This window comes from Manis javanica, chromosome 15 (assembly GCF_040802235.1).
Source record: "Manis javanica isolate MJ-LG chromosome 15, MJ_LKY, whole genome shotgun sequence".
NCBI classification, from domain to species: Eukaryota; Metazoa; Chordata; class Mammalia; order Pholidota; family Manidae; genus Manis; species Manis javanica.
Window position 1 is genome coordinate 27,879,057 of NC_133170.1, and position 19,020 is coordinate 27,898,076.

At 50.7% G+C, this 19,020-nt stretch overlaps 1 protein-coding gene across 1 annotated transcript; it reads left to right on the forward strand.

Moving 5' to 3' along the window:
- Positions 1 to 3,944: 3,944 nt before the first annotated feature.
- Positions 3,945 to 18,006, forward strand: FGF6 (fibroblast growth factor 6). The gene is made up of 3 exons (XM_037009007.2): positions 3,945 to 4,497; positions 5,488 to 5,591; positions 14,341 to 18,006. Exons 1-3 carry the CDS (start codon positions 4,152 to 4,154, stop codon positions 14,515 to 14,517), a joined length of 627 nt encoding a protein of 208 aa, XP_036864902.2. The 5' UTR covers positions 3,945 to 4,151; the 3' UTR covers positions 14,518 to 18,006.
- The last annotated feature ends 1,014 nt before the right edge of the window (positions 18,007 to 19,020 follow it).

Genomic DNA, 19,020 nt, shown 5'->3' on the forward strand with positions numbered 1-19,020 from the left:
CCCCAGAAGTCTGTTCGCCTGGGGGTTGAGGAGCCTCCTGAGAAAGAGTCCATCCTGAAGGAAAAGGAACCCGACCTGATGAGCTTGACCCATAACAAAGATTGAGCCCTCTGCAAACTGGGAGTCTGGAAATGAAATCCGAGTGAGCAGATCACCAGGGCACAAGCAGCGCTGGTCAGATGTTCCTTTAATGGGTGTAACTGTGAGGGAAGGGCCCGAGATGCTCATCTTGCTTTGAAAAGGAACAATGCAGCTTCCGCTCCTTGAGAGCTTCGGGTCCTGAGCTATGTGGGCAATGCCACACCCATCAGCTGCCCAGCAGGACGTGGGAGGTTGGTGGGCAGGTTCGTCCACATGGATGCCCTGCACTGGGCCCAGGCTGAGTGGCCACATGTCCACCAACACAAGTGAGACATGCTCTGGAACTCCAGAAATAACTCAGGGGCAGTTTGTAGTGGCGTGAAGTTCCACATGAGCTGGTAGAGGCAAGAAATAGGGAACGTGGACTGTTGACTGCTGATGAGGATGAGGTCCCACTTACATGGTGAGGCCTGGGGAAAGTTGAGCTCCACTAAGAAAGTACAAGTATGGATTCCCCCACAGACTAGCTCACAGGATAGTATCTGACTCCTCCCTGCAGAGCCTGGAGATTATTATTCGGGTTGGAACTTCTCCTCTTGAATCCCCCAACTTGTAGCAAGTTTCAGGAGCCTTACATGCCCGTTTACTCAGTTTGGGGTGGGGGTTCTTCCTAGTCTCTTCCCTCTGCACAAGCCCACCTCACAACCATCATGTGTCCTGGGCCGCCTCCACCCCAAAACCCCAGGCACAGGCAGCCTGGTGAGCAGGTGCCTGTGTGAACAACGAGGTGGGAGAGGTGGCCAGACCCCTGCCAAGAAGGCTCAAAGAAAGGCTGAGACAAAAGCTATAAAGATGCTAAACTCAGTTATTTTATTTCCTATCTTATGCCTTTCTACATTTTCCAAATTACTTATAGAAAATGGCAAATGTTACTTTCTCAAAAGCAAGTGTGAAAAAGTCTAAGTACTGCTTTTCACTATCTGCATGAGCTTTATGTGTTTCTGCTAATGGTCACTCCTGTGCTGCTTGCACTTTATTACGCAATAAACAGGAGTCAGAGAAGGCAACCTACAGAGGCGGCTCCCCTGTGCAGGTGACATGCCAAATTTGGCCAATGTATATATACTGCAGGGTGCTCGTCTCAGAAACAAGGACCCTGGCATGAAAGGAGCTGGACATTAACATTTTGCCCACTCACCTCTGCTAACTCTAAGCTCATTCACAGAGAGTGATTGACAAGCCCAAAGGCTGCTGAGCAACTATTTGAAAGAAGGGTCCACAAAGAGGCCTCTTCCACCTGTTACTCTTTTCTTTATCACTTCACATCCATAGGGTCCCTAAGTCCCAAGAGAAGGGTCAAGTGCAAATCTGGTAAACCAAGAAGCCCTAGCAGTTGTCAACTTAATTAGCCTTCAGGCAAAATATATGGATATATGAACACAGTGGGGTTGCTATAGAGACAGGCCCCGGAGGCGCATTTAGAACAGGGCCTCATCGCATCACCCGATAAAAATAAGACCTAGGCTTTTTAATAGAACGAATTACTTAAGTTTTATATTTAACAGGGGACGATACCAAGGCTATTACTGGTTTTCAGAATATTTTAGGAATCTGGGCTGCCTGCTTCTGCATATGTTAACAGCCATCACTACATATGCTCTGGTGCCCGGCAGCTAAGAACTGGAAGCCCAGCGTCTCTCGCGCCCCTTGAGATGAGAAAGGGTCCTCTTCCTTTGGGTTTGCCCTCCTTTAATTGGAGAAGAGATTTCCAACATGTTTCAGAGAAGGGACTGTGGTAGGGCTAGACTCTGCTCTGCACAGGGCTCTGCATGTGTTACTGCCGATCCTTATAACAACCCTGGGAAGTCACAATCTCATTGTGCAGATGGAAACTTGAGGCTCAGAGAGGTTCAAAATTTTTCACAAGGTCACACAGCTAATAAGTAACAGAGTTGGGATCAAATCCAGATGCCTGCCCTCCCCCCATTCCAAAGCCCATACACCAAGAACAATCTCTGCACAGAGAAGAATCTGGGATAAGGTCAATCTAAAGAGACTGACTGTTTTTATTTATATATAGCATAGACCTTCTTAGAGTTTAATCTTTCCTCTAAAGTGGTTCCAAAGTGGGTGGGTCCCCAAGAGAATTGCACGGAGCTCCTGACCTCTCTGGTGAGCACTTCTCCAATTATCCAAGGCAAGTGTTAATTTCAGACTAACTTCTTACTATCCAACATGCCTCTTCCCTCAGTCAGTTCAGCAGGCATAAGTAATATACGATTCCAAACTGAACCATCATTAAGAAAGTGTCTCTGCTCTTCTCACATACATGAAAGCTTACATATATGAAATCAAGCTGGAAATCCAAAGTGGGTGTTTTTTATTTTTGGCAGTTTTATGTTTGGATAACTTATAACTCCCCTAGTCTGCAGACAGATGTTTATTTCCTTATTTCTTTGAACAGATTTCCAGAAGACTCCATCTATACCCACAGGCTGGTGGGTTTTCCTTGTTGTGGGAGATGGTGGTGCTGGGGACACTAAAGCTGGGCATGAGGCAATGGAGGTGGCAGAGAGCTCAAGGAAGATGAGGAAGCTGGGGCCCATGGGGAGGTGAGACTCCCCACTCATCCTACCGGAGGAGGCTGATGGCAGACATCTGGGCTTCAAGGGATCTGAGAAAATGCACCTAGGGCTTGAAATGCATGGCTTGACATAATTCTAACCAGAGCCCCAATCCCAGTGGACAAAGCAGATGGGCATGTAGGAGCCACAGACTGGAGGCTGGGACCCAGATCAGAGGTGGCGGCTTGGAATCAGAGAAAAGGGAGTGGTGTCTCAGGAGAGCCACTAAGCAGAGGGACTCCTAGGAGCTTTGCCCCCAGCCTGCGCTCATGGGTGAATCATTTGTGCTGTTGAAACAATTCTATGATGTACTCTTGGCATACGAGCTGGAAATCAGTGCAGGCCAGGCTGAAAATCTAACATCTACCGCAGGCAGGCATGCAGAGGTTACCAGCACGGGCTCTGGACTCTGGCTGACTCTTAAGCTTTGGCTTTGCCACTTGTTAGCTATGGTAACACAGGCAAATCACCTAAGCTCTCCACACCTCTGCTTCCTCATCTGTAAAATGGGAATAATATCTGTCAGTTGCCAAGGATGAGCGTGGGAAGGAAAATGGCCAGTAGGCTACGTCAAGGGCCAAATGACTCCCACCCCACGGGCTAGGTGAATGCCATGGCTGGGACACTAGCTCTCCTCCTTCCAAAATTCTAAAGCCCCTTGGACAAAACAGCTGCCTGGATCTGAGCCCCCTCCTGCCACAAGTGTCTGGCCTTTCAGTGCCCCCAAGCCTCTCTTGCCTTCAGCCAGGAGCTCTTTCCATGAAAAGGTCTCTAGGGTAACTCATAGGCATGGTCATCACGCACTGCCAAGCCCTCCCCTCTCCCTCTTCACCCTTTGCCCTCTAAATAAGGAAGCCAGCATTGCCAGGCCAAGAACTTCTGCCCAATTTGGGTCCAGGGTGGCCTCTTACCTCCCTCTTCCCCTGGGCCCCCAGCCAACCCCTCCCACCCTTCGAGATGCTCCTCGCTCACTTCATTCCTGCCTCATAGTTGAAATGACAGTGGCTCCCAGAATCCCTGGGGCATGGGGAGGGTGATGAGGGGTCTGGGGAGGCAGCCAGGCCCAGGAGCAGGTTAATGTTACAGCCTGGGATAAGTGAGCTGGGATAAGTGAGCTGGGTCGGCTGACGTCAGGGTGATGATGGCTGGATGGGAGGGCCAGGCCACTGAACTATAAAGATAGGTCAAATTAAATATAATCAACTCGGGACTGAGCAAGTGGGCCAGCTAGACGGTGTCCCCAAGCCATGGTCCCTACCGGCCTCGGTTCAGCCTGGGTCTCTCTGCTCCCAACCGGAGTACCCGAAGCAGGCTTTGGTTTCATGTCAGCAGCCTTCATCTGCCTTCCAAAAATAAGCCCCTGCCGCCATGCCGAGGGGAGGAAAACAAGAAGGGCGGTATTTTTAGGGCCATTAATTCTGACCACGTGCCTGAGAGGCAAGGTGGATGGCCCTGGGACAGAGGCTGTTCATCACTATGTCCCGGGGGGCAGGATGTCTTCAGGGCACACTGCGGGCCCTCATCTTCCTAGGCGTCCTACTGGGCATGGTGGTGCCCTCGCCTGCAGGCGGCCGCGCCAACAGCACACTGCTGGACTCGAGGGGCTGGGGCACCCTGCTGTCCAGGGCACGCACTGGGCTCGCTGGAGAGATGGCCGGGGTGAGCTGGGAGAGTGGCTATCTGGTGGGAATCAAGCGGCAGCGGAGGCTCTACTGCAACGTGGGCATTGGCTTTCACCTCCAGGTGCCTCCCGACGGCCGGATCAGCGGGACCCACGAGGAGAACCCCTACAGTGAGTGGCAGCTGCAGCCAGCTGGGAAGCTGGGCACTTGGGCTGAAACATGAAGGGGACTTGCTCTGGTGCATAGGGTCCAGAAATTGTGAAGGGGAAGACATGGTGTGCTCCCCTTGGATGCCCATAGCAAAGCCCCCTCCCCCATGCTCACTTTGACCCTGCCTGGGTGCAGACCCAATACACCGAGATCCAAGCATCCTGGTGTCCTTGGCCATGCCACCGCAGAGCTCTTGTGGCACCAACTGCTTCAGCATTACAGGCCCATCTGTGGCCATATAAGACCAGTGGGACCCATTAGCCTGGGAATTCACAGGCAAGGGTGGGGAGAACAAGTGAGGGTCCTTGTACCAAATTAGATACAAACTTATTTTTATTTAGCTTCCCTTTTAGAGAAGGAGAAGCAAGTGCTTTGCAAAATCTCCAGCTGAAGCACATTCTTCTTTTTATTCCAACCTGCCCCCTCTGTCTCCAGGCCCCTGTCCTACAAGCTGGTGGGTTGCTGCATAAATAGGCTCTGCCATCCAAGAGGGCATGAGGGCTGCAGGATGCAGGCAAGCCATCAGCCACTGTGCGGCTGCAATGTTTGCAAGATTAGATGAGCAGAGACTTGTCAAAACATGTAGAGTGTGTGTATATATATATATATATATATACATTTTTTAATTACTCATAATTCATTTTTCTACTCAAGGCAAGGACCTCATGTGATTAAATCACTGAAATTTTTTTTACAATAGATACCTAAGTGGCTGCTGCAATCGCTAACTCTGAGGTCAGAAAGCTCCCTTGCAGAACTGGATTTTTGATGATACAGTGCATGACGTGCCCAGTCTAGCAGCCGCATCTGCTGAAGTGGGGTCCAGGATAGAAGGGTCAGAGGAGCAGGAGACAGGCTCAGATGCCTTTGCAGGGTCCCCTCAGGTTGACGTCCCACTCTGATTTATTTGCACAAGCCTTAGCTAACGTGACCTCCCTTTTCTTTGTCAGGCCTGCTGGAGATCTCCACAGTGGAGCGAGGTGTGGTGAGTCTCTTTGGAGTGAAAAGTGCCCTCTTCGTTGCCATGAACAGTAAAGGAAGATTATACACCACGGTGAGTTCCCCAGGGCGGGGGAAGCTCCAGGTTGTCTGAGGCCTGCAGCTTACACAATTGAAGGAAATAATACTGCATCTCAAGAGAGGCGAATGTATATGTGGAATGAGAACAGAAAGTGTCTGAGGAAGGGGCTGGCACAGCTGATGGGCCTGCAGGCTTGCCCTTCATGCCCTTTTGCAGTTCATTGGCCCGTACACTGGACCATATTTTTCCTGATACTACCTGCCAGAGCCTTTGTAATTCAACAAGCACCATAGCTCAGATTGCTACTGGGTCTGAGGGAACCTGCACTCTGGCATAAAGCTATGGTCCAGGCTTAGGGTTGGCCTTACTCCCCGGACAGCTCACCTGTCTCCGCCCGTGGGTGTGGCTGTTCCCCTCGTGCCGCCCTCTGAGGGGCCCGGGCAGTAGGGGGAATGGATGCCCTTTTCCTCACCTCATCAGCGTGTTGGAATTTTACGTTAGGTTCTAAATCCTCTGATCCCTGGTCCTATCAGCTGGGGAGGCCTCCTCGGTTACACCCCCTGGGCCGGTGGCAGCCCCCTGACTTCCCAGTCCCGGGGAGGGGTGCATGCCTGCACTGGGGGGCACCTACCCCGCTTCCACTGCCAGGATCTCTGCTCCCTTGGCCCCTTCGATCCTAGTTCTCTCGGTCCACAATTTGACTTATTCCAAAATGTGGGCTGGGAAAGACTTCTATGAAGTTGAAGAAACTGAGCTCTTTTGACAGAACTAAGAAGGCTAAAAAGGACAGCTTCTGAGCAGTCATCAAGGAATACTGGGGCTATTCCTGGGGAGGGTGTGGAACACTGCTCATCCTTCCTTGGAGGCGCGCTGGGGATGGGGAGTGAACATCCAGGTCTGGGGTTGGTGCCGGGACTGGGGAGGCCAGCCGGCAGAGAAGCCCCGTGAATACCCGAACAGGGGCCGCTGCGGTGGTCTCCAGCGCTAACACTATGCCAGGCACAGATTAAAATGAGTGGGTCTCCACAGTAAGACAGTAGCTGGAGGGTAGGTGGTGCAGGCCCCAGTCCAAATACCCAGTGCACTTCTGGGCTGGCCTTGTGTGCACCTGCTGCAGAGCCCCGAGGCAGGACTCCACACAGCATTGTGAGGCCCTGGAGACCCAGTGTCCCCATCTGTGAAGTGAGGACACAGATCAAATGCACCTCTGGGGCTGCTGGTGGCATAATGCTTGGAAATAACTCTGCAGGGTGCTGGACAAACAGTAGGTGCTCAATACCAGGTGGCTGTTTATATTGTCGCAGCAGAGTGAAGCACCCTGCCGTGAGGCTCTGCATCGTTTTCTAGAGATCAGACTTGCCCTAGGAGGGTCTGCTTGGCTCCTGTTCCCTGACCCGGGTCGCCCCCTGTCCCCTGACAGCTTGGTGCCCTCCCCCATGAGAACCCGAGTTAGCAGCACTAGCAGCTGAGCCACAGGGAGACAGGGCAGTTCTAGGGGCTTAAAGGGAAATAGTGTGAATGAAATCCTCACCCAGCAGGAGTCTTCCTGGCTCCAGGATCAGTTGGCAATTGTTTTTTTAGCCTGTGATAACGGCCCCTCAGGGGGAGGGGGAGAGGCGGTTCGTGTAATCTGGTGCCCAGCCACACTGAGCATCAGTTGCCCAAGCCTGGGCGCGCTGTGCCAGACACCCCCACCAGCCCCATGCTGGGTATTTGGCCCTCCTGGTCCTGTGCTCCCAGGAAGAGAATCACCCACCTCGGAGAAGGTGTCCTTGGGCCAAGCGCTCTGGGTGCCAGGGTGGGTGGAGGGTGGAGTGTGATGAGGGCCAGGGTTTCTCTTCAGAAGAGGTCCCTTGGTCCTGGGCTCTGAGCATTTCGTGAACCTACAGCTCCACACCTGACCCGACCTTGTGTGAAGTCCTGCCCTGGAGGGAGGGGGCTCTCCTGCTCTGGGGGTCAGCCCACTCTAGAGATGGCACCTCTTCCTTTGCTGCTGGGAATGCCTCACCCCTTGCAGCGCTGTCCCTGACTGGGAAAGCTCAAATTCCCAGCCTCCCCCTTCTCCCAGCTTCTCCTACCAGAGTCACAGATTCCAAGTGGAAGTGGATAAATTTTCCGGTATCTTTGTCCTTTCCCTGCCTCAGAGTTGAATTTCTTTCCGGGTAAGGAGAAAGAAATACTAAATAGCTTATTAATAAAGGTGGCAACGATAAGCATTTCTGTAATTTGTGTTTCCTTGAAGGAGATTTCACCTGTGAAGGGGTTGTTTGCATAGAGTCCCACCTAGCCAGCAACCCCAGTTCCTGGCTCTCCAGCCAGTGGGATTGCGGAAATTACACAGGCTGGCAGGAGAGGGCTTTCGGGGATGACTCCCTCAGCAGACAGGGTGCCTGCCCCACCAGAACCTAGGGGGGTGCCAGGCTGTCTCCTGTCATCTCCCCACCTCTGCAGAGCCATCACAGGGGGTCCAGGAGTTCCAAGTCTGATGCCAGGTTCCATCTCCCAGGCCCTGCAGCTCTCCAGGCCAGTGTGAGCCTCAGGCAGAGGCTTCTCTGGGAGGCCATGTGGCCTGGTGGTCCCCAAGTCTGCCTGTGCCTCAGAACACCAGAGAAACTTTAAAAACCAGAGCAAATAAACCAGCCCCTCCCCAGCCCTGCTGACTCGGCATGTCTGAGGGAGGTCTCTGGAAATCTGTACTTTTAAGAAGTTGCCAAGGTTATATGGATGCCAAGGGTGAGATGCTTCGTGGCAAGGTGCCCTGCCCTCCCTAGACAGTACAAAAACAGCCACTTTCATTGAACACCGACTGTTGGACACCCTGTGGAGTGATTTCCAAGCATTAGGCCCCCAGTAGCCTCAGAGGTGCATTTGATCTGTGTCCTCACTTCACAGATGGGGTCACTGGGTCTCCAGGGTCTCACAGTGCCAGCCATATGCAAACCTGCCTTGGAGCTCTGCAGCAGGTGTGCACAAGGCCCGCCCAGAAGTGCATTGGGTATAAAGGCCCATATACAGTTCCTACCCTACAGCTACAGTCTTACTTGAGCCAAAGTCACTGATCTTCTCTGGGTCTGGTCCTCTGCTCTTGCAGGTGTAGATGGAGGCAGAAATTCGCAACTTCCAATCTTCTCAACCCTTTTTAAAATAAAACTTTTTAAAACTTCACCTGACAGCATTCTATTAGAATCCTTTGGCTGAGAAAAACACGTAGTGACAGAAAGCTGCCAGAGTTCAGTTATATTTGTAAGTGATTTTAGTTTTACTAATTATAACTGTGCCTACATCCTTTTAATCAGTAGTAGTGTGACAACGTGCAAAAACCTGTTTCATCCCTCATGGCCTTGGGTATAGGCATTGCACTAGGGGAGGGCAGGACTAAGCTCTCCTGGCTTGTTAGCTGCCCGCTCTTCTGGCTGAGAACAGGTTCCCTCCAGGATCGCCCACTTGGCGAAGAACTGCTGGGGGTGGGGTCCGAGAGCCCTGCAGACAAATCTCACAAACGGCTCCGCCTGTGCCTGGCCTCCTACAAGGACTATACAGGAATGAGGAGAATGGTGTACCTCGGGAACACCTTCGCAAGCACTTCTAAAATGGCAATGCAGTGTGTGTTAGGCAAGGGGGTTAGAATATACAGGCCTCTGTGGAACCATGAGATGTTATTTCTCACTTTTCAGCTAAGGACAGAAAAAGAAACAGGGGCCCAGGAGGAAAGGGTCTTAGGACCAGTAGTTTTCTTTCTTTCCTCACTGCCCACCTCCTTCCACCCCGTCCTCCATGCGCACATGCGCACACAGGCAGAAGCAACAAGCCGCCGGCCGAGGGCAGCCCTAGGCTGGGAGCCAGCGCTGTAAGGACTTCCGCCAGTCCTGGCGACGCAGCTCTGCCTAAGCACAAAAGGATGGAGGTCTCAGCAGCCACACCTGGACTTGAAGGGGCGATTCTGCCAGAGATACATGAGGAAAGAGCCCTTTGTGGAACCCCTCTGCGGACACCCTTGTCCGCAGCGAAAGTTGAACGTTGTGCAGTTCGGTTCCACGTGAGTCTGGTCAGACCTGCATGGAATTTAAGACAGTGTCACACTGGGGCTTGAAGCCCGTCAGGCCCAGGAAATGTGATCCGGTGGAATTATGTTCATTTGTTCAAGTAATAATATATGGTAGCTGCTTTTATTAACACAAGTTCACTTGGCACGAGTGCTTTTCTCGACAGGGCTGAGGAGCCAACACTCCTGAGCCCTGAGATTTCACAAAGGGCTCTGTCCTCATGTATCTCTGGCATAATCGCCCCTTCAAGTCCGGGGGTGGCTGCTGAGACCTCCATCCTTTTGGGCTTAGGCAGAGCTGCGTTGCCAGGACTGGCGGAGGTCCTTACAGCCCTTGCTCCCAGTCTAGGGCTGCCCTCAGCCCGCGGCTTGTTGCTCCTGCCTGTGTGCGCATGTGCGCATGGAGGGCGGGGTGGAAGGAGTGGGGCGTGAATGAAGGGGCCGGGCCTTGCGTGGGCCGAGTACCAGTATGGGCAGCAGGAAAGTCCCAGCAGCCTAAAGCATCGGTTGCATCAAAGAGTTCTGGAAAATCATCATGGCCTCCTGCCTCAGGGCTTGAAGTCACCCGAACCCGAAGGATGGGGGCAGAGGGGAGGTGGAGGAAGAACTATAGGGGGCACTTCTAAAACAAAGTTCCTCCGTTGCTCTTTTTCACATTGGATTTGCCCAGAATCCTGCGGAACGCTAGGAATATGCGATACAGACAGATGGAAAGAAACAAAAGTAGGGAACTTTAGATCAGGGCAGGGAGGGGATTTGAAAATCAAAATCTGATGGAAAGAGAGCCTAGTGCCATGTCTACAGCCCCTGTCATACTCCTTAGGAGACCCAGACCCGGGAGAAGCTGGGATGTTAAATTGGACACATTCTAGAAAGGAGGATATGGGCAAATGCCCTCTGAGTTTCTTGCCCCAGTCACTCAATTCCTCCCCTCGTCCCCTCCTTTAATCCACACCCTCCATCTCAAGGTTTGATTTCCTCTCTAGACTTTGCAAACCACACTGAAATCTTCCCCTTAACTGCCATCCAGATCAGAAATGAATTCTCCTGGAAGTGATGGACAGGTTACTCTCCAGGGCTGTGCAGAGTTAGACCAGGGTGAGAGTGGTGTGGGGAGGGGGCCGCAGCAGGGCGAGGAGGGACCACCAGTTTCAGACACAAATGTCTCACTCCATTTCCTGACCCATCCTGCATCCTGAGCTTCCTTCCCACTGTAAATGGTTTACTTATGGGGCTTGGTAATATGTGGATTTGGTTTAAAAGGGGAAAGAGATACAAAAGAACACTCCATGGAAATGTAGTCACTTTCTCACTGTTCTCTGGAAGCCACCGAGTCCTCCCCAAAGACAGCCACTGTTACCAGCTCCCTGTGTCTCATTCTAGGAAGAGCTGTGTCCCTGTATGTGTGCACACATCGTTTTATAAAATAATATAAACAGGAGCATACCATGCACCATTTTGAACACTTAACAAAATGTCTTTGAGACCATTTCAAGTCAGGGCACAAAGAGGCTTCTTATTTTTTCAGACTCCATTGGGTGGGTGACATAATAGAGTTGCCCACTCCCTTCCTAATATACACTTGAGTTGTCGTCGGTTTCTTATAATCATAAATACCACTGCAGTTAGCAACTCTTGCAGGGTGAGAGTGTACGGTCATGATAAACTCCTACAAGAGGCATTCCTAGCACAGCTGTAGGAATGTTTTATTCCGCTAGAGATTGTCAAATTGCTTTTTATAGAGGTTATAATAATATATACACCAACAGCCATTAAATGAGAAGCTCTACTCTTCATGCTCTCACTGATGAAAGTATATTATCAAACACCCAATTCTTTTAATTGGACCATTAAACTATAATCTTACATTTCTCTTATTAGGCATATTTTCTTATGTTTAAGTGCTATTTGTATTTTTTGTGTGTGTGTGAATTGTCCATTCATAGACACTGTCCATTTTTCAGTGAGTTAAGAGTTCTGAATATAGTGATAAAGTTCACTCTTTGATACATATGCACTGAAGTATTATTTTTAACCCAGGTCACTATTTATGTTTTTATTTTGTTTAAGGTACTTTTTCCAGACAGAAGTCAAATTTATTTGTTTTGCTCTTTTTATGGCATCTAGTTTTTGATGTCTTGCTCAGAAAGATCATCCTGACTGTGATTATTTAAAAAAACAAAAGTTCTGGACTTATAAGTTTCTCTTTTTTACATTTAAACTTTTGTTTCTTTGGACTTTATTTTAATTTAAAGAATCAAGTCATACATCAAACTTAATTATTATTAAGATATTATCCAGTTGTTCCAACACCAGTTTTTCTCCAGTGATTTGAAATACCACATTTATTTTATATTCATTTCAGATTCATTTTTATTTTATATTCACATCAGTCTGGGTCTACTTCTCGACTATATTTCGTTCACTGCTCTGCACCAGACTTTGAATCAATATGGTTTTATTTCCCACTTAACTTTTACAGTCAGTTCTGAGTTTCTTTCCTCCTAGTGCTGTTGCTCAGAGCTTTGCCCATCAAAAACTCAGATCCTGTGATCGACTCCCATGCCCAGTAAAGAGACCGTGGTCCAGAGAGGGCCGGAGAGCGCAGCGGCCCAGGGACCTCCGCCTCCGCCTTCCCCAGCCCTGTGCTCTCCTCACTTAAGCTCACTGTCTCCCAGCCATTCAGTCAATAATGGCAGAGCTTGAATACAAAGTTGTCCAATAACCGAGGGCAAGTTTTGCAGGAATGCTGACCCAATAAGACAAAGTCTTTCAGGGCTTTTAATGTGAGGTAGTTCATGGTTCAATCGAGAAGAGCATTATAGTCATAACAATTACTTTTGATTTGACTATGCGCCAGGCATAACACCAATGACTCTCCACATATTATTTCAATTAATGCTTGGTCCAGTTCTATGAGAGAATTATTCTTACTGCTCCCACTCAACAGATGCGGGAACTGATGCTTAGGAGGTTAATCTGCCCACGTTCAGATAACTAAGGGGTGTTCATTGTCAGCGTAATCTCAAAGTTTGTGCGAATATGCGTGGTGCTTCCTTTGATTAGTTTATCTCTCTACCTTCGGATATTCCTTCCTTCCTCCATCCCACAAACACCTACTGAGCACCCACAACAAGGGAATCCAGAACTGGGAAAGCCCAAACTCCCTTGTGCGGCCTTGTGGCTGGTGAAAGCTTTAGCATTCATCTCACACCGATTAACATATGTGGAAGTGCTTTGTAAAGGATGTGGGAGCGCCAGGAGAGGGGCGGATGCATTCAGCACTGGGCGGGGAGTGCGCTGTTTGTCGTTCGCGTTCTGGGACCACGCTGACCCCTTGGGGCTCTCATACTGCATCAGAGGGGCCATCCACGCGGTACCCACATGACTCAGTGTTGCCCCTCTGACTCAGCCTTCATTCAGCATCGCGTACCAACGGGACACAGTGGAAGCCTGGGAACCTGAGGCGAGCTCATCACTGCCTGTTCCTAATGGGAAACGGTTCTCATCTGTCCCCCACCCTGGCCAGGCAGGGTGCTCAGAGACCGATTCCTTTAGAGGTCAGACGAAGCCTCTGGCACAGCCAGTTGGCCATCGAGTGGGGTTTTTTTTTATAGCTGATGGCCTCAGTCAGCAGGAAGAAGTCAAATTATACTCCACCTATTTCTTTTTGCTTCATTCTGTCATTCTTTAAAGACTCCAGTCCAGCTCTCCTGGACCTCACGTTGCTCTCTCTTCCTCTATACCCCTCAGAGCCACTCCCTGTCAAAAGCACACTGGCCCAGGCAAGCCTGGGAGGAAAGGGCCCTCTTTTCTAGGAGTAAAGGAGAACTTGGGTGATTTATTGGGAATGAACTTGTTGATGTGTGACAGGAAGTCAAGCATTCATCTTCTGAACAGGTGGTCCACACACGCTCCCCTACCAAATTAGCACTGAAGGGGGCCATTTATCACTGACCCCAGACTCCACGGCACCACCTGTCACAGAGAACCAGGTTCTTTTCCCCATAAAAATTGCTGCCTCCTCCACCACCTCTGTTCCTGCACTTCCCTGGAGACCTGTGAATATCTAGGAGGCAACTGCCATCTTCTGGGCTCAAAATCAAAACCAAGAATGGGCATCTTTAAGGGACAGCAAATGTGGGATTTACATTAGCGAAGACAAGGAGGAAGCCCACATGGGAAGAAGAGTTAGCATATTCAACAGACAGGTGGGAAAAGACAGGCTCGTCTGTCGCACTTCCACTGGCCACCACCCAGCTGCTCCACCACCACACAGCTTGCAGAAAAGGGAACCAGAGCCAAGGGGCAGGAGGCTGTCCGACGTCACCCAGTCAGGAAGCAGGGCCCTGTACTCACTGGGCTGCCCCACTAGACCACCTCTCACAGTGGACTTGAGCGAAGAGCCTGTTGTGTCCTTTTCTAGTCCTTTCTCTGAATGGAATAAACCATCACCTAGGTGCTTAGTAGAAAGCGCCCTGAACCAGAAGTCAAGAGGGCCACCCCATGTGACCCAGATCATCCATCTGTGTCCCTGGGCTTTGGTTTCCTCATTGTAAGGGAGGGAAGGGGAAAGGGGACCCAGAAGGCTCTCCCGTTCTAGCCTTTTGTGTTTCTGTTCACCTGGGATGGCTTAGCTCTCCGGACGGTTGTCTTATGAAGGCGAGAGGTGGGCACCAAGAGGGGCTGCTGCACCTCACTTGTAACTGAGCCTCTGCTGTTTGTCCACTTCTTCTGTAGCCCAGCTTCCAAGAGGAATGCAAGTTCAGAGAAACCCTCCTGCCCAACAATTACAACGCCTACGAGTCAGACCTTTACCGAGGGACTTACATCGCTCTAAGCAAATACGGACGGGTCAAGCGGGGCAGCAAGGTATCCCCGATCATGACCGTCACTCACTTCCTCCCCAGGATATAAGGACGCTGAAAGAAGGCTCACATATCTTTTCTATCGGAATTTTGCACAAGTGAACAGTCCCCCCTGCCTCCCATGACTCCTGAGTCAGGCTTCTCTTATGGCTGGGGAGACCTGAGTTGGTTCTCTTAGCCACCAGACCCTATGGCATGTAATCCAGCCACAGGAGGGCTTGCAGCCAACATCCTAAAATGGCAACGGATCCCATGCTCTGACCTCACCTGAGGAATGAAGGTGCAGATGACATGTGTGGAATGTGTCCACGTGCCCAGGTAAAGGCCAGGTGGAAGTCTGTGTGTGCTGGTGCGTATCCATACCTCTTTGTATATATTGTCAGTGCAAAGGCATTTCAGAGCGTCAGGTTTCTTTCTCCCAGCATCACTGCTGCAGGAATCCGTTACTTGTCACTTGTCAAATGAGCAGGAGCGATGTGCACTCCCATTATGCCTCTTTCCAAACATCTTTCCATTCAGAGGCCACTGACTGCACAAGTTGTGTGGCTGGTGGGGAGCAGCTGTCCTCTAAGGGCCAGGAGGGCAGGGCGAGAGGAAGATCTAGCTGCCAATCAGAAAGAAACTGAGCAGGCACTGCAAACTTCCCTCCCGAGAGGGCGCTGGGGACTCTGGGGCAGACTGTCAGGGACAGTGGGGGAGAAGGGACCGCATTCGTGGAGGGAGGGGACAGGCCACACTTGAGGCAGCTGGGGAAGGCTGCTGGAGGCAGCAGATGGGAATGGATGTCCCAGGCAGTGCCGTTGAGCCTGAAGCGTCCAGTGCTGTGTGTGGCTCCAAGAGCAAGTGGAGTTCTTGCCTGCTCATAACGTTTCCTCCCTTTGAACTGGGTCTTATTTTAACCTCCGATGACAAGGATCCTAATAATGGCAACCTCTTTGGCGAGGGGTGAGGGGTTGCAAAGTAGGGCATGGAGGAAGTGACAGGCTTTGGACCGCAGATGATAATTCCTCTCCAGCTATGTCCAGGAAACTCACCCAAGTCCTCATCTGATACTCTCACTTCCTTCTTGGCCACCCTCATCTCACATACACACTGGTGCTTGGATGCAATAGAATGGGTACCATGACCCCCAGAGTTGGCCCCCTCTGCCCCTCCTGCAGCAGAAGAGTGATAATCCTGTGAAACAAAGCAGCCAAGCTGAAGCGGCTCATTGCAGGACAATGCCTTCGTGCCTCCTGTCCTTTTGAGAGTGTTTAAAACAGAGGTTCCCCAAGCAACTATAAATGTCTGCCTGGAGCCTTCAGATTCCTGAACCATTGGAACGTTCCTAAATCTGAAATTAGAGCAGTCATATCAGAGTGCAAATATTTTCAGCATACGTGAACCATCAAGTTACAAAATGACCTGATGCCCTCAGCTACTCTCAGGGGCCCCTGCCCTCAGGACAGCCCCTCATCTGCTGCAAATACCTTCATCTTCGACATACCTCTCTATTTGCAGACCCATCCATCTATAGATAGATCTGAGCTGAGCAAGTGTGAGCTGAAGAAAGAGATTGGCAAACCAGGGGGAGACGCCACATGGCCACCTCCCTGCCCCGCAGACACCAGGGTGGACGTGTGCTAGGTGAGAAGGGCTTTCTCTTTTTCCCATCCAAGCAAGTTCTCCTGAGGGAATTCCCACAACGGCTTTCTCTTTGACCTGTAAGTGACTTTGGCTTAAGAAAAGTCAGTCCTCATCCACAGAAGTGGGTTAAGAGGCAGGAACACAATGTGATCAGCAAAGGGCCTCTCAGACCCTTCTCTCTTCTGCTGTGTCTGCACGGGTGTGCAAGGTTGTCTCCTATCTGATCACCATGTCTACTGAGACCTGAGCTCAGCTGTCAGCCCCCCGGGATGCAAAAGGATCCAGTTGCCTAGGCAGGGAGCAAGAGTGAACCCCACCTTCCTGCTGAGGATGTACTAAGAATAACTTGGGTCTTCTCTCCCCCAAATCCTAAGTATGACCCTGGTTTTTAGAGTTTTGTAGCCAACTGGCTTCTGCTTCTATCCTGAACCTTTTCTGGCAGCTGTCTGCAAACTTGGGGTTCCAGGAGCCCAGAGGCTGCCTTATTCCCTCTTCAACAGCAAATGATGAAAAAGAGCAATGTGTGTACACACCCTTGAAGATGGGCTTCTCAGCTGGAAAGCAATAAGCTCAGAGACAATGGGGTTGGGGGGTGCAGATCCCCTGTAAAACCTACACCTTCATCAGGGCAATGGATGGCCCTCCGAGGAAACCAGAGACCTTCCAATGCTTCATGCAAGTACTGTTTGTCTAACCATTTGCTGCCTCCTAACACCCCTTCCCGTCCCACTTCCCATACATTTTTGAACCTCCCTTGGAAAGCAGCATACAATTTTGCAATTAATGCCCTGTCATTATCCTCCATGGCTTCCCCTTCACCCACCACATCCTATTACACCAACACACACACACTCTAAGCCCCTGGTCAGGGCCGTTCTATGGCTTAAGAAAAGGAACATTTTCTCCTGTCATCTCATGCAGGTCACAAACCTCTCTCCCTTTTAGACACACAAGTTTCCTCCAGGCCAATACCCCCAGCCTGATTCCCTCCTGCCCCCAGCCCTGCGTTGTGCGGCCTGGGTTTCTCCTTCCCATGCTGGCTCTGAGGCCCCTTCGTGCCCTAGCCCTCTGAGCCTTCAAGTCTTCATTCTATTGCCACCCTGAGGGAGGAAGCGAGTGTGAAGGGCCACGAGCTGTACTCCTTCCCCCCTGCATTGGATGCCCAGTGCCTTTGCCCATCTTGCACCACAGCCGCTGGTGTAAATGTATCTACTGAATGCAGCCACTGGCCTCCCAGACCCCGGGGGTGCCCTCTCTGCCCTCTCTCCCCTTCTGTTCTTCTCCATGTAGACGGAAGTTAGAAAACTCTGACATCTTTCTATCCCACTGCTTTTCCCCAAAGGCCCTGGTCAGATGCAACTGAGCAGGTGTTCTCTGCCACTTGGCACTCTCTTGCCTGTAAAGTGGGTCTCATATTTGTCTCCCATTCTCCCGGAAAGAACCATACATTCTTCTGCCTTTCAGAAAACCTCTGAAGGTAGAAATCTTTGGGACAAGGCCAAAAGAATCCATAGCAATACTCCAGTCTGCACTTGCCCTAACTGGGTGTTTCCTCCTCCCAGAACAGGAGGAGGGAGTGACTGTGCCTAAAACAGATCCTGAATCTAGTCCATTGTACATATAGCCAACACAGAACCGTGTTTGTATACCTCACTGAGCTACTGAAATTCCAGCGTTCAGACAGCGGCGTCCTCACATGATCTCCCCTTCCAATCAGGAGGTACCTCAAGCTGGGTCCCAGTCCAGAGTTGTCCTCAAGCTTGGGTACAGCAGGTAGGAAAATCAGAATTTGTTTAATCGTGTGCTTGTAAAATGTGATGCTTCTATTTTTTTTAAAATACGTATGTGCTATGCACAAACCATATCATGTTCCAGCAAAAAGTAAAAGGTCTTTTTATATGTTCCTCCAAACTGTTTGACTCCATCCCTCCTATTAAAACTGACTACAAATCTTGGGGTTGTGGTGGATTTTCATCTTAACTCTTTTGCACCCCTCTAGGAGGCAGGCGACAGGCAACAGAAAGCATAGATTGACAGGCTGTTAATGCTACAGACCCACATGCAAAGGATCGTCACAGACCCACGTGCTGTGGGTTCCTACGGATCCAGGATGCTGCCGAAGGTTAAGGCAGGGAGAAGTCACGTGGGTCACCTAGTCCAGCCGCCATGTTTTATAAATGGGGAACTCCGCCCAGAATGGGGAAGGGAGCTCCTGCAGACCACAGTGAGACAGCAGCCCTCTTCCTCTTCTGCGCCCGTCAGAGAGAGCCATCCACGGTTCTGACCGACTCATTCACTTACTCACCATCAGGACACACTTACTGAGCGCCCACCTCTGACCGCGTTGGGCTAGGTTTCGGTGACATGTGAGTGAATGAGGCAGAGTCCCCATCCTCTCCCAGACTTGCTCAGTTCACCTTTGTAAGACACACCCCAGGCCACCCCAACCTTGAAAAGGCCTGGTCCAGTAGGATGACTGGAATTACAGAACATTTGAGCTGAGAGAGACTCTATACATTATAAAAAATCTTGTTAATAGGTTAAAAGAAGACAGGGAGTCAGCTCCTTACCCAAGATCACACAGGCAGCGCGAGAACCCACCATGCCTGTGTCCTCTGGTCGGTCACAGAGCCCCCTTCCTGCCTGCCCTGTCCGGCCTGTAGCCCCCTGATGGGCGCAGCTCGCCCCACCCCTCGTCCCTCCTCAGCTTCCCCAGGTGAGCAATACTGGGCTCTGGACCAATCTGGTTGGCCTTGGAAGAGCCACCTCGTTCTGTGGCCTCTGCCTCTCATCCCATATTTATTCACTACACTTAATATTTCTAGAATCCTACTATGTGCCAGAAACCATGCTGGGATATCACTGGGGCAAATCATATACGGGCTCATGTATGCAAGGAAAATAGACATTCAACAAATAACCATAG